We start from the raw sequence: 14,414 nt of genomic DNA on the forward strand, positions 1-14,414 counted from the left end.
ACACACAGGCACACATACGCATGCATAGACACAGCTGAGAGCAATGCATTATGGGTGAAGCTTAAAATAAGCATGACAGTTAAGCGCCGTGATGCTGGGTCATTCAACTGTACATTTCCATTGTTAGATGCAATGTAGTTTAATCATGCATGTCACTCATGCGATGTAACTTGTTGAAACAAGATCACCTTAAATGTGGTATTCATTGTCTGAATGTTTCTGTCATCAAATCATCTAATGTACCTGAGGTAAAAGTAATTTAGCTTTGGCTCAGTGCAATGGTAAAAAAAAAATCAGTGTTCTTGATGATGGGGATCAAACACTAGCACCAAACTTCACTGCGACATGTCTCTCAGCCTGAAACATGTTGCTCTGCAGGAAGGAGAAAATAAAACAGGTTTTTATGTGCTCTGAAGGCTTGGAAGCACTTAGGTAATAGACAAAGGGGAGAAGAGAGGTGCTGACGGCGTTGCCAGCAATAAGTCAAGTGATAAACTGCATGAAGTTGATGGAAGGATTGATTTTGGAGAGACAGGGAGGGGCAACTGTATGAAGTACTGACGAATGTCTTTAATTTTGATTCATGAGATTTGGATGATGCATAAACTGCACTGGGGGTGACATATCTGCATGTAGGCAACTATTACAATGGTCAAATCAGCCTCATTAATCCACTAATTGCCTTAAATCTTACATGACCAGGGCTGGTTTAATGCCCTTTTGCATGGGATGAAGCCTAGAGGCCAGGGGCGGACGTACCATTAGGCAAACACAGGCAATCGCATATGCCGATAAATGCCTTTGAACGCCGATCACAAAAGCCGTTCACCAGTGGCTAGCACTATTGCAGAACGCAGCGACCCTGTTGTGCAGTGTAGTGTTTTGCCCTAACTTGGGCAGCGTCGTCCTCTCACTGTCCTACAAAACAAAAGCAATCATGTCTGCCGTGTGGAACCTAATTGCTAACACATGTCACGAAAACGAGGGATAGAAAACATTTAATACGCCATTTGAAGAACAACACTTAACAGAGTATGGTGAGTTTGGAGGCTCACGGTGTGATCTTCAGTCAAACGGCAGCTAATGCGGCCATGTGGCTAACACTCACCCGTATGTGTGTGACAGTCAGATGGCTAAGATAATTCCCTGAAAAATAATTGAATTAATTGGACGAGATGACCAGCCTTTCTCAGGAAGACGCCGGGTTCGCCAAAGTCTCTTTGAAGAAGGCGTCTCATCCTCAGGAAGTTTCATGAGTTGTCTTCAAAAAGTAAGCAAAATGTGTTTTTGCCTAAATTCAGGTGATTTTATGGTTCCTTTTTTCATATCATATAGGCAGTAGCAGGGGTGCAGCCAGGAATTCAGGGTCCCATTAAAAAAATCACATGCCCCTCCCCCCCAAATTAAATAATTACAAATTTTATTAGTCCTGGACGGTCCTCTGGACTCCGTAGAGGAAGTGGGGGAGAGAAGGATGTTGGCTAAGCTGACATCCATCATGGACAACACCTCTCACCTGCTACATGACACTGTGGGTTCCCTTAGCAGCTCCTTCAGCAGCAGACTGTTACACCCACGGTGTAAGAAGGAGAGGTTCCGCAGGTCCTTCATACCGACCTCTGTCAGGCTCTATAACACCTGCACACACCATGTGTCACTATGTATTCTTTACGTGCGTATCTTGCTTGCTGCTGTAACAGGTGAATTTCCCTGCTGTGGGATTAATAAAGTACTTTACATACATACATACATACATAAGCACCTATTTTTTGGGCCCCCTGGCAGTCAAGGGACCTTGGAATTGTCCAGACTTTTCCGCTTTATACGGCACCCCTGGCCAATAGCACTCATCATAAATAAATTTAAAAATGTATAATTAATTCATGTGATCAGTATCAATATCAGTCGATTTCAGTCCTGGATGATCGGTATCGGAATCAGCAGCATAAAACCCTGACTGTCGCATTCCTATTTTAAAGTATAGATATTACTGTTAACTGTAATAACTGTAAACTACATCAAAATGCATAATCTATCATGATGGTTTCAACCGTTCCCCCCTCCCTCCTCATACAATGGAATCTTCCATGTTACTGCGCATGTGCAGGTTGCTTCAGGAAGACGGCAGCGACACAAATTCGTTGGCGCGGTTTGGAGGAAAATGAGTGTAGTAGAGAAGAGAAGGCAAGAGGAAAAGAGATTTATCAAAATCGCCACAGGTGCCAACCTTTTTCCCAGTCACCACAAACATAGGCACATGACGACAGCAAGTGTCAGCTACGAAGAATGCAATAGTTTTCGAGATGAAGCTGAGAGGAACGCTTTTCATCACAAAGATGTGAGTATTAAAGTGGTAAACTATATTAAATGTTTCTTAATGTTCTTATCAATTACAGTAAAAGCGTTGAGATGATTCACTTGTTAGGTAATAATAATCCCCCAGGAGGATTTTAAGGACATGATCTAGTTCAGGAAATAGGAGAATTTTCTCACATTCACGCCTGGTAGAAGATGATAAACATTATTATATATACATGGAGGGCCACAATGACTAGGTTTGCCTTGGGCCCCTTAATCACTAAATACACCCCTTTCTCGGGGCCCCACATACTGTAATTTTGCACAGGACCCCCAAATGATCATTGTATGAAAAAAAACAAATAATTTGTTTTAAATGTAAATTGGGTGCAACAACTTTAACCAATGACCGACAAAACTGTTTAGGTGTGAAAGCACAATAAGGATGGAAGATGTTTGTCAATCGTCAAACACAATTTCACCAATAGGACATGAATGGAACATTAGCAGCTGCAACCAGTCACTTTTGTATTGTTTTTAGCTTTTATTAACAACACACCAAGTTGACTGGAGAATTTCTAGCTGTGGGGATGCTATATAGCGTTATTGTTTGGCCTTGGTCGTGTGCACTTTATTCCTAATGCACCGCTAATGTTAGGGCAAATTATTCACTTCTTAGTGTTTTAATTAAATATGCTATATTTACCTCAGAGTTATTGGATTTGCTCCGGGAATTTGTTATTTGGCAGGTTAAAATTTATATTGTTTTGTCTTGCAGGAAACATAGAGCCTGAGCTTGTCTCCTCTTGCTATTTACATTTGAATGCTTTATACTACTTAGTTTAAAGTATTTCTTTTTGAGTAATGCTGATTGGATTGCCTGCTCTGGACTATTCTGCCCTTTCCATCCAGGTTTCATAGCTATTCACTGACTGCTGCACTCCATTTGTTGAACAGTTTTGCTCATGCAAGGCTTTATTATTTGAAATGGGGCTGAGACTGTCAAGTGCCATTTGTCCTTGCTGCTGGAGCGAAAGTGCAATTTTCCATTCATGGTGTTCATTATTGTCAAACTGCCACAACTGTAGAGTCAAGTAACTATTCTTTATAGAGACAAATAAACCCTCTTTTCCTATTTAATGCCAAACTCACATCACTGCAAGGACAAAGTATTGAGATAAACTTTTTACATACACAAGGTACCTCCGTCCTTGTCCAATGTACAGAAATAGATGCCATGTATCACATACAGTACAACAGTGTAACATTACGGAGTGGGACGGGAGATAACAAAAGTTAGCATAACTAGCATAGCTATGAGAGCTACAGTGCTAACATTCCACTCACATTTTTAACAGGCTGTCATGCAGTGACATGCAGTGAGGTACATGGCTGGTGAGGCACTGACTCTTTTTTGTGTTAATATTAATACAGGTCAAAAATCAAATTGTTTTCAAATACATCTTTGTCCCATTTATTTTTTTTAATTACGTGAAAAAAATTTGTGTGCTTATCGTTTATCTATATATGAAGCCTACGTTTCTCTAGGAAAAGCTCTGATACTGGCTGTAAATGTCTGATAATTTTCTGGTGAGCTTGGGTATATAATCGTCCATCTTGGCAGTCAAATTCAGTCATGCATTCAGCAGTGCATAAAAATATTTAGCATTTGACTTGCTGCTCTCCAGCTGCTGCTGCTGCTGTCAAAAAACCCATTGGCTTTTCTTGCCGATGGAAGGACAGCAGTGACAAGCACCTTCCAGCTCACGCACACCAACACCCCTTCAGGATAAAGCAAATACTGCAGGCTCTTCCCGTATTTCTCTGTATTTTATTGTCCGATTAGCAAGAACAATAAAGTCACACTTAAATTAGCAAAGTTACACAGGCTGTAGAAAGTCATGGTGTATAATAATGTTTCTGCAACATTATATTATTGGCGACATGCTGACAAACAGAAAATGGCAGGCGCCATGATCCAAGTCAGCGTACTCACTGAGTGCACTCAGACAGTAGGTAGGGCTTGCGCACTAAGCTAAGACAGTCACGGCAACCTCATCTTAGGTTTCTGCCCTGTATTTAATCAGGAAATGTGCAAATTCAGCGAATTTTACTTAAAGATTTTTTTAAAACAATTGTAGTCATACAGAAAATACATATACAAATACATATACAGTTTGAATATTCCTCACTATATCACGTTTTCTCAAAAATTATTATTTAATAAATGATCGCTGTTTTGTGGTTGACTACGGCCTATTATTAGTCAAAAAATATGGAAAGACAAGTTATATGTAGCATAGTGGTTGCAAGGCAGCAGTAATGTTATGAGACATGAGGCTACATTACATTACCTTTCACAGTGCATGGAAACTGGCTACTCAGCCAACAGAGTCAAGCCAACATGCCATGGCTGAGACGGACATGCCATGGCTGATATCGGAAAAAAAAAAGGTTCTCCTCTCATTCAGTGTGGAAGTGGTAACTTTTTGGCTTCTTTGTCCTTCTTCCCCACTCCGTTCGAAACACTTTCATGTCTGCAGGGCTCTGAATAATGTTAAAACCACTGTAAGTTTAACTAACTTAACCTACTTAACCTAGCGTGTCTATAACGGATAGTTACTAGCGAGTATGTGGCTGGCCCAGTATTTATTTTAAGGTGAGTAGCAAAGCCTGCTTTTGCTTTGCTTTTTTTTTTTTTTTTTTTTTTTTTTTTTAAAGCTGTCCTCTGTAAAGTGGTGGGTGTATACACGGGGCGTACTGATTTTCCTAGAGGCGAGGTCAGAGGCGATATCATGTCCATGAGGAAGGAGGTTTTTTGTGCATGACGTCATGAAAACCGGGCCATACGGTGGCCTGGTGGTTAGCATGCTGGCCACACAATCAATGAATGTGAGTGTGAATGGTTGTTTGCCTATATGTGCCCTGCGATTGGCTGGCGACCAGTCCAGGGTGTACCCCGCCTCTTGCCCAAAGTCAGCTGGGATAGGCTCGAGCATACCCATGCAACGCTAGCGAGGATAAGCTACATAGAAAATTGATGGGATGGACGATATGAAAACCCAGAACCTCAAAAGTGAGTGTTTGAGCACCTCTGCTCTCAAAAGTGGAGCAAACAAGTGAGGTCCTCTTTGGTGCTCATAAACGAGCTCAATTTGCATAATAGGGGATCTTTAATTGTTGATCTGACCAGACATTTCAGATAATTGTATGCGTCCAACTCTCTGCCCTTTATGGTGCAACGTGACTATGAATGATCCAGTGCACAAATCAAGTTCCATGGTTGGATGAGTGTGGTGAGAAAGAAGTTCACATGAAGCCTTATATCAGTCTTAATTAGGACCCTTGTGTGGTTTTAGTGGACATTCAAAGCTGTATTTGAAAGGACAACATGGTCAAAACATTGACATTGTCTTCATCTGTTCTAGAGGGATTTGAAATACACTCCTCGATTGGATTCTGACAAAAAGGTCATCTATCCAACTGGGAATGGTTCCTTCCAGTAGTTACTCTCTCCATCCCAAACACACTTCACTGAACAGATCCAGTAGTGTCTAATAATACAGTCATAGAAAAAATGATTAGACCAACATTAGAGCAATGACAACAAAAATAGTTCATGAGAGTTACATTTTTGGCAGTACAATGCTATAGCTGTAGCTTAAGTGGTTTTGGTTATTATCAAGAAAATCATGGAAGTTGTGAGACATCAGCTCTTAAATTAAATTCTTATGAGCTATATTTGTTATCATCTTTATATTTGTCCAAACAAATGTACCTTTAGTTGTACCAGGCATTACAATGGATCAATAAACTGAAGAAACAAGGGTGGTCTATTAATTTGTCCATGACTGTAGACTGGAGTCCCAAAGTCTTAGTTGGTAGAGTCAAGGATATGTAAATATGCCTCTCTCTTTCTCCTGTGGGAAACTTCCTGGTTACAGACTATACAGGAGCCAATGAAAGCAGGAGGAAAACATGGTTGGCATGGCAACGCTGCCAAGCTGTCAGTGCGGTTTTAACTCGGGTGTAAAATGCAAATGCTACTCCCTAAGAGAGATCTGCTTTAAGCATGTGCTACCCACTCCATTTTTGTAATATGTTGAGATTATGCATCTCTAAGTAAATTTATGGTTCATAATAAGGTAATATTATTTCACAGGAATTTAAATGTGTTCCATCAAAACAAGGAATCATTAATAGTGCAGCCATGAGCGTGTGCCTGAATGCCTCAAAATAGCCTCCAGTTCTCTCAGTTAGCGAATTAAGTGACAAAGTGTTGGCAGAGTACTGTAGAACAGATATCACCATGACAACCTCCCGGCCTGATTGCTGTGAGAAGTGATTTCTACATGGTTTGTTTTCTGATCTTCTGCTTCTTGACTTGGTACTGAGAAGCAGAGCAGCTGAACGCTTCAACCAACAGTCTGCCTCAAAAATGTTCATATGAAATTGTGCAGGAATGTGAATTAGTGTGAGCAAGTGGGATCTGTCCATCCAAAAGTAGTTTGAGTTCCAACATAAATATAGCTTTGGTCCAAGGTCACATCATTTACTGGTATTTCAAATTGAAGGTAGAAAATACTTCCTTTTTTTTTTACTAACTATATATTAACACTAACACATATTTTTCTTAATATGTTAGACCTATGTTGCTTATCTGATAATATGTACTAGATGTATTAAAAATAATAATATGCCAACAGAACAAGAATAGGTGACTGGCCAAAACATTTAAAATACGTACAATTTGTCAAATTGGTCTAAGAAGAAAAATATCTTGGATATTGATCTCAAGTATTTAATCTGGCTCAGATTTCAGTTTTTGCAGGGTACAATATGGCTGAGATGGTTGTGTGATCTGTGTTCTATGGCTATATAAACATGGAGATGGATAAATACGTTGTTGGGATCGGGCATTGGGGTTCATAAAAATGTATTACAACATTTTTGGTATTGAATGAGTTAATGAGTTTTATTGCAAAAACAAAACAGGCTACTGTTTTACGCCATACAACATCAGCACACTTAATTGTCCCCCCACCCACACACACACAGTCACCTACGCATAACTGCCAGGTCTCCACAGTATCCTTGAGCATGTTAAAGGATCTGCTCCTCTGAAAGCCACAGGGATAACTCAGCAGACTTCTGCTGTCACAGGGAATAAGGAATTGTTGACTCTTGTTTAATTTAATTCTTGTACATAGTGTTTTTATTACTTGTTTTATGTCCCTCACGTGTTGCAGTGTGAGTGACTTAAGTGTTAATTTAGGTCTGACTCGGGACTAAAATGCGACTGACAACACATCATAGGAACGGACCTCGTTTGTAACCCGAGGACCACCTGTATTAAAAATAATAAAGTAAAAGTTTGAAATCAAAGTTTCAGGAATTATTGCTAAATATTGTTGAACACCAGTACAACAATTTGGAATATTTTATTGGATATCTGACCCAAGATGTCTAAAGCTGTATTATTTCTGTATGTCATAACAGGAACCAATTTGTCATATTTCTACTTGTTGCACCTACACCTAACACAAATATAAATGCAACACTTTTATTTTTCTCTTGTCTTACATGAGCTGAACTCAAAAGATCTAAAATGATGTATACAAAATGCCTCTTTCTCTCAAATATTTTTCATCAATCTGTGCACTCCTCCTTTGCTGAGAAAATCCATCCACCTCACAAGTCTGGCATATCAAGATGCTAATGAAACAGTGTGATTACTGGCCACAAAGCTGTTGCCCGTGAATTGAATGTCTGACTCTAATGGTGTTTCAGAGGGTTTGTCAGTACATCCAACCAGCCTCGCAACTACAGACCATGTGTAACCACACCAGCCCAGGACCTCCACTTCCAGCATCCAGCAAGACTGTCTGAGACCAGCCACCTGGGAAGCTGGTACAACAATTTAGTCTGCACAAACTGTCCGAAACAGCCTCAGGGAAGCTCATCTGCATTCTTGTCATCCTCATCGGGGTCTCGACATGACTGCAGTTCGTCATCACAACCGACTTGAGTGGGCAAAAGCTCACATTCTATGGCATCCGGCTCTTGGAAGAGACATTCCCTTCAGGGATAAATCTTGGTTTTCACTGTACAGGGCAGATGGAAGACAGCGTGTATGGCGTTGTATGGGTCACCGGTTTACTGATGTAAACTTTGTGGATGGAGTGGCCCATGGTGGTGGTGTGGTTATTGTATGGGCAGGTGTTTGTTGTGGCAACCACACAGGTGCATTTCCATGATGAAAGTACTGTGATACCGTAACGAGATCTTGATGCCCATTGTTGTGCCATTCATCCACAACCATCACCTCATGTTGTAGCATGATAATGCACGCCCCCCTTGCATGATCTGCACAGAATTCCTGTAAGCTAAAATGATCCCAGTTCTTCCATGGCCAGCATACGCACCATACGTGTCACCCATTGAGCATGTTTGGGATGTTCTGGATTAGCATATACGTCAGCCTGTTCCAGTTCTTGCCAATATCCAGAAACTGTACAGCCACTGAAGAGCAGCGGACCAACATTCCACAGGCCACAATCATCAACTCGAACTAATCAACTCTATTTGAAGAGATGTGTTGAACTGTGTGAGGCAAATGGTGGCCACACCAGATACTGACTGGTTTTATGACCTTCCTGAATCTCCCCCAACACAGTAAAAATGCACATTTTGGAGTGGCCTTTTATTGTGGCCAGCCTAAGGCACACTTGGGCAATAATCATGCTGTCTAATCAGCATCTTGATACACCACTGCCACACCTGTGAGGTAGATGGATTATCTCCGCAAATGAGAAGTGCTCACAAACACCGATTTAGATTTGTGAACAATATTTGAGAGAAAGGCTTTTTGAGTACATAGAAAAAGTTTTTGTTCAAGTGATTAAGGATGGGAGCAAAAACAAAAGTGTTCACATTTTTGTTGAGTGTACAGATGTTCCTCCCTCATAATCAGTGATCATTTTCCAGGGACTACAAACTGTCATTTGTGACAGTTTCCAAAAGGGTTTCTCCATTATTTATTGGGAGGAGAAAGCTTCAAGATTCACAATGACATTTTCGTCAGGAAGACTTTGACCTTTTCTTCTGTGACTGCAGGTGCCAAAAAGCTGGTCAACAGGGCCGTGCTGTGGTATGTCCCCTGCTCTCTGCAGAATGTCGACAAGGTCATGGAGGTGCCACCCATCAAGGTACGTGGAAAACGTGTGCTGCTCTGACCTTAATGGAAAACATTTTGGCATTTTACCAGCCTTCTCTCCGTCATGGAGAGAGGCATGAATTAATAAGAGAGGCCATCTGGTCAAGAAATACTGTCAGATTCACATTTTACTCCTTTTGCTTGAATGCCACTGTGAGAAATCGTACTTGATGTGACTCAATACAGCCATATGTTTTTAGTAGTAGGATGTGCAATGCTGATGTTCCTACTTTAAATGTATTAAATGTATGTGTAGTATGATAGTGGAGAACAAGAGGAGGAGGGTCGAAAACGCTATGAAGCTCAGAAGACAGGGAGACTGAAAACCAAAGAAAGGATTGAAGAAGTTGTGCCGCCTCCATCCAAACCAGGTAACATTAACTCCTAAGGAACCAAACTAAATCCCCAAAAAAGAAAGCATGTACCATAAATTCCGGTGTATAAGCTGCTACTTTTTTCTCAAACTTTACACCCTGTAAGCTTATACATCGGTGCGGCTCATATGTGGCTAAAGACTACATTTTTTGTGATGCTTGTGGTGAATTTATGGAACAATTTATTTAAGTATTTTTTTTTTTTTTTTTAAATGTCAGTCTTGTCATTTAAACAGAGGATTTGGCAAAAGTTGGTTTCTTTGCTGTCTTTGTCAGGAGGCTGCATGTCATGACTTCATAAGCGGTTTTGACAATTTTAGCGTGCATGGACAATATTTACATTTATTGTTCATTTTGATTGCAGAAAAGCACACAGTCGGATTCAGCCAGTCCAGCCTGATCCATCTGGTGGGTCCTTCTGACTGCACCCTTCACGACTACGTACACGGAGGTGAGACCATTAGCTTTACTCATTCATTTACAGCGTTTGGATAATAAACCATCATGAAAACAGGCCTCGTTTTGTGAAGGATACTTTCTAATGGAAAGAACCAACTCAAGCGGGCGAAAGCTACAGTAGCCACAGATCACAGTAGCATCAAGTCTATGTGGCAATGTGTATGTTTATGTTCATAATGTGAAAACCCATCTCTAGTTAGGTTTGTTATTTTCCACTCGTTTAACTGTCTTTACCAAACATACTCATAACCAAAAAGGACTTGTGAAAATGATGGAGAACACCCATTTGTATCAAATCACACATTGGTATGCAATTGTGATGTGTAACATTCTGTTATTGATTGTTGTAGTGTCTCCAAAATGCGGAGACATGATGGCAGGTGCAGTCAATAGAGTCTTTAACAAAAAAGGAAGCTTGCAAAGAGCGGCTTGACTAACAAAATTACAAGAAGGCAAACATAATTACAGAGGATGGCTAGGAAGCACAGTTAGGACTGTGTAGACACGCTTTAGAAGGTGGACAGAAAAAGGAAACGTGCCCTAAAATGAAAAATAACTACGAAAATGCATACCGGAATGTCCCGGGATGCATAGAGCATAAATCCAGGAAGTAGTCTGTAGCCCAAACATCTAACAAGGGCATGAAATGACATGTGAAGCAGAAACAATCATCTGGCAACTAACAAAAGCCATAGCTGAACCTAAATAGCACCTGTGTGTTGCCAACAACACACAGGGGCGCCACCAGTGCATCAATCGAAAATAATGTTGCTGCCTGTAGTGCTAGACAGTAAATGACAACACCACAGTAAATGATCTAAAAGGAAATAACGCAAAAACAAAGGAATACCAAACCAGGAGGCCAAGCTGTTAGACGGAACGTGACTCGTAATTATCGTAATTATCTCCATGAATAGTGCATGACACAGCAATTTTTCACATGTGGTAACTTTGTAGAGATGTAGCATGGGTTTAGGAAGAACCCATGAAATGTTGGCTCAGATCCAGATAAAGGTGCTTACCAAAGAATTTAGTTTTCTTTATGTCATTATAGCTTGCTTGCATTTGGGACCAGTGGGGCAGTAACCCACCAGAGCCAACAGATGGATCTGTGATGAAAAAGCTTGTTGTGTATGTAACATGCATTATCGCTACTTACAGGACTGGAGTGGAACTGTATCATCAGGAATGTCATCATTATTCAATGAAATGAGAAAATTGCCTTGGTGGAGGTCGACACTCTGCTACACAATAATTTGTGCGTTTTTTTTTAATACTGTGAAAAAAACAAAACTTTGCTCAGGTACTGGGCCTGGCATGATTACTCATGAACAAGCACATACATGATATAATCAATGCAATTGCTCCTCTCACCACTAATGGTGTTGTGCAGTGTTGTGTTATAAAGTGATGGCACAGGCAATTGTGCTGAAGCATGGATGACTGCAGTGTGAGTGTGCCCTAAGATACTTTGATACGTTGAACTTTAATACAACGGTAAGGAATAAAAAATATAAAACATTTGCAACGACAGTTACCTTATGACTTGTTGGTTCTGTTAGTTATGTTCCAACATTTAAAGTTTAAAGTCACGACCCATTGTTCAGCTACACTCACGGTTGCTTGAGCTGCTTAAAGATGCTGCCAACAACTGTGACTGATGACTGTTTGGCAGCAGTAACTCAATTTGTCAGGGCTTGGCTTTGGACTCCAGGGATGTGGATTTAAGACCAGCTGCTGACTGGTTATTGCTGGATTGATAGCTTGACCTTTCACTTGTGAATCAATAAAGTATAATCATATTATAACATTTGGACAAATATATAGCATTCGGCGACTACATGACACTCAGGGTGTTTTATGATGATAGTCTCACTTTTATAAGTTGATGGCAGAGGTGGCCATCTTGCCCAGTCTTAAACTAGTAGCTTTTCTATAAGTGGACCTGTTTCTAGAAGAGGAGAGGAAACAATTCCTATTCTCAATCAATGGCATTTCGTATGTGTCAGTCAAGTATTAAATGGCATAGGTCCAAATCCACAATGTAAGAAGCAATATTATCTAATATATTGACGCAAAGCGTATCATGTTTAAAGTGCATTTCCTGCTGGCTGAGTTTCATGTTTCCCAGCATCACTACTTTGTCAGAAGTACTTCAGTATTAGATGTCCTCTTCAGTCTCAGACATGTAAAGCAACACAGCATCATCTGTCAGTTTAGCTTTCAAGGCAGGAGCAAATTGAACCCACAGCCTTAGTGTAGTGTGTAGCGTGGATGTCCCTGAGGGGCAAGATGAAGCCCGGACACCCACAGAGGAGAAGGGAATTGGGATGAATCACAAAGGAAGTGGAAGAGGGAAACCTGAATGAATTGAGTAAACAGGAAAAATATTGGTGTTGACAAAGTATTTAAGTATTGGAATACCATGCCAGTACATATAGGAAATAAAATAAATAAATAAATCTTTGCAGCTAAAACAGCTCCTGCTCTTCTGGAAATATTTTTGAGTGTGTTGATAAGAACATGGTTGATATCATAGGGCACTTATGTTGGCCAGCTGGCTCACCATCTTTGTTGTCATTCATCCAAAAATGTCTTAGATGGGGTTGTTCCACACTAAACTAACCCAAGCATGCCTTTATGGACCTTGCTTTGTTCAGTGGGGCCCTGAAAAGGCCTCCCCACATGATGCTGTTCCCACAAAGTTGGAAGTATAGGATTGTCCAGATTGCCTTGGTTGATATGACAAATCGGTAAAGTGAGACTGAATTAAGGAGTTTGGTCCAAATCCTTGCTAAATGATTGATTGATTGACTGATTGATTTACAGGGACAGTGCGTGCATATTAATAAACATTTCTGTCAATATTTAGCCAAAATTTGCCAAAAGGATATTTTTCATCCACAGTACCTAATTTGCTAAAAGTATACATAATCTAATACTAATCTCTAATTTACCATGGGCGCATGGTTGTACACGACTACAACGTATCTCACTGGACATTGCTTTGGTAATGCTCAAGTGGACAAAAGTACTCCCACTTGTTGCTGACTGTAGTTGCACTATACATTTTGGTTACAAGTCCCTCACACTGTGCACAGCACACATGAAGGACATATACTGTAAATCCAGTAATAAAATGAGTAAATGCAAGAATGAAATGAAACAGTAAAAAACAATTTGACAACGATTCCTTACCTGGTTTACTGGGAGGATGAAGAATAAGAGGCAGGAGAGCAAATAAACCAATAATAAGACTACTGCGCCGCTCAATTATTACTCGATACTACCCGATAATGCTTTAACATGCTGAAGGACATGACCTTTATTCTCATCGATGGTTGTGATAGTGGAACGTTTTATACCAAAAGTGCTGCCAATATTGGTGGGTGTTTTTCCACTCTATCTATCCATGATGTTCATTTTCACTTCTATGGTTATGGGTTTTCTTTTCCAGAGTGTATTTCTATCAGAAAAGCCTGCCTTACACTTCGGAGACATAATGAAGTGCAAAAAGTTAATTAATAAGCAATGTTATTCACTCTGTGTAGCTTCGAATGAGGCACACAATGTAGTCATCCGCAGTATGTGAGACGAGTACACACTTCTGCATCCTTGCAGTGTGCAGTTTATATTCATTTGCTGCACGTGTTGTAATTAATTAATTAGTAATGGATTTAATTAATTTATGGGTGTGCGTATGTAACCACAAAATGCCAAAAATTCGGAATGCTGTAACACAACGACCACCTATACATTACAATTTAAGCAACATTTTTTTGCCCATGATTATGGATGTAAATTGATATACTGTAATTGTTTGTTTATTGCAATTGATTGGTTCCAGGCCCGACTGTGTTAAGTGAATTTCCGTGAAGTAGGATTCCTTCTTTATATATGAATTTATTTTCTTAGTTGTGGCATAGAAAACGTGTTTACGATCTTCTAAATATGTTTTTAATCATTTTTAGAGCCATGTAGACATGAAATAACACCTATTAAGTCACCTTTAGGCCACACGGTGGTCTAGTGGTTAGCATGTTGGCCACACAGTCACAGGCCGGAGA

The 14,414-nt window shown here is 40.2% G+C and overlaps 1 protein-coding gene across 2 annotated transcripts in view; it reads left to right on the top strand.

Moving 5' to 3' along the window:
- acot7 (acyl-CoA thioesterase 7) overlaps positions 1-14,414 on the top strand; it is a 67,022-nt gene that overhangs the window by 18,712 nt on the left and 33,896 nt on the right. For both annotated transcript variants that reach the window (XM_054780093.1, XM_054780084.1), the window contains 3 exons: positions 9,415-9,506; positions 9,771-9,885; positions 10,253-10,339. In XM_054780093.1, the coding sequence (XP_054636068.1) occupies positions 9,415-9,506; positions 9,771-9,885; positions 10,253-10,339 (294 nt within the window). The remainder of the gene's footprint in view (positions 1-9,414; positions 9,507-9,770; positions 9,886-10,252; positions 10,340-14,414) is intronic.

This window comes from Dunckerocampus dactyliophorus, chromosome 1 (assembly GCF_027744805.1).
Source record: "Dunckerocampus dactyliophorus isolate RoL2022-P2 chromosome 1, RoL_Ddac_1.1, whole genome shotgun sequence".
In the NCBI taxonomy this organism is placed as follows: domain Eukaryota; kingdom Metazoa; phylum Chordata; class Actinopteri; order Syngnathiformes; family Syngnathidae; genus Dunckerocampus; species Dunckerocampus dactyliophorus.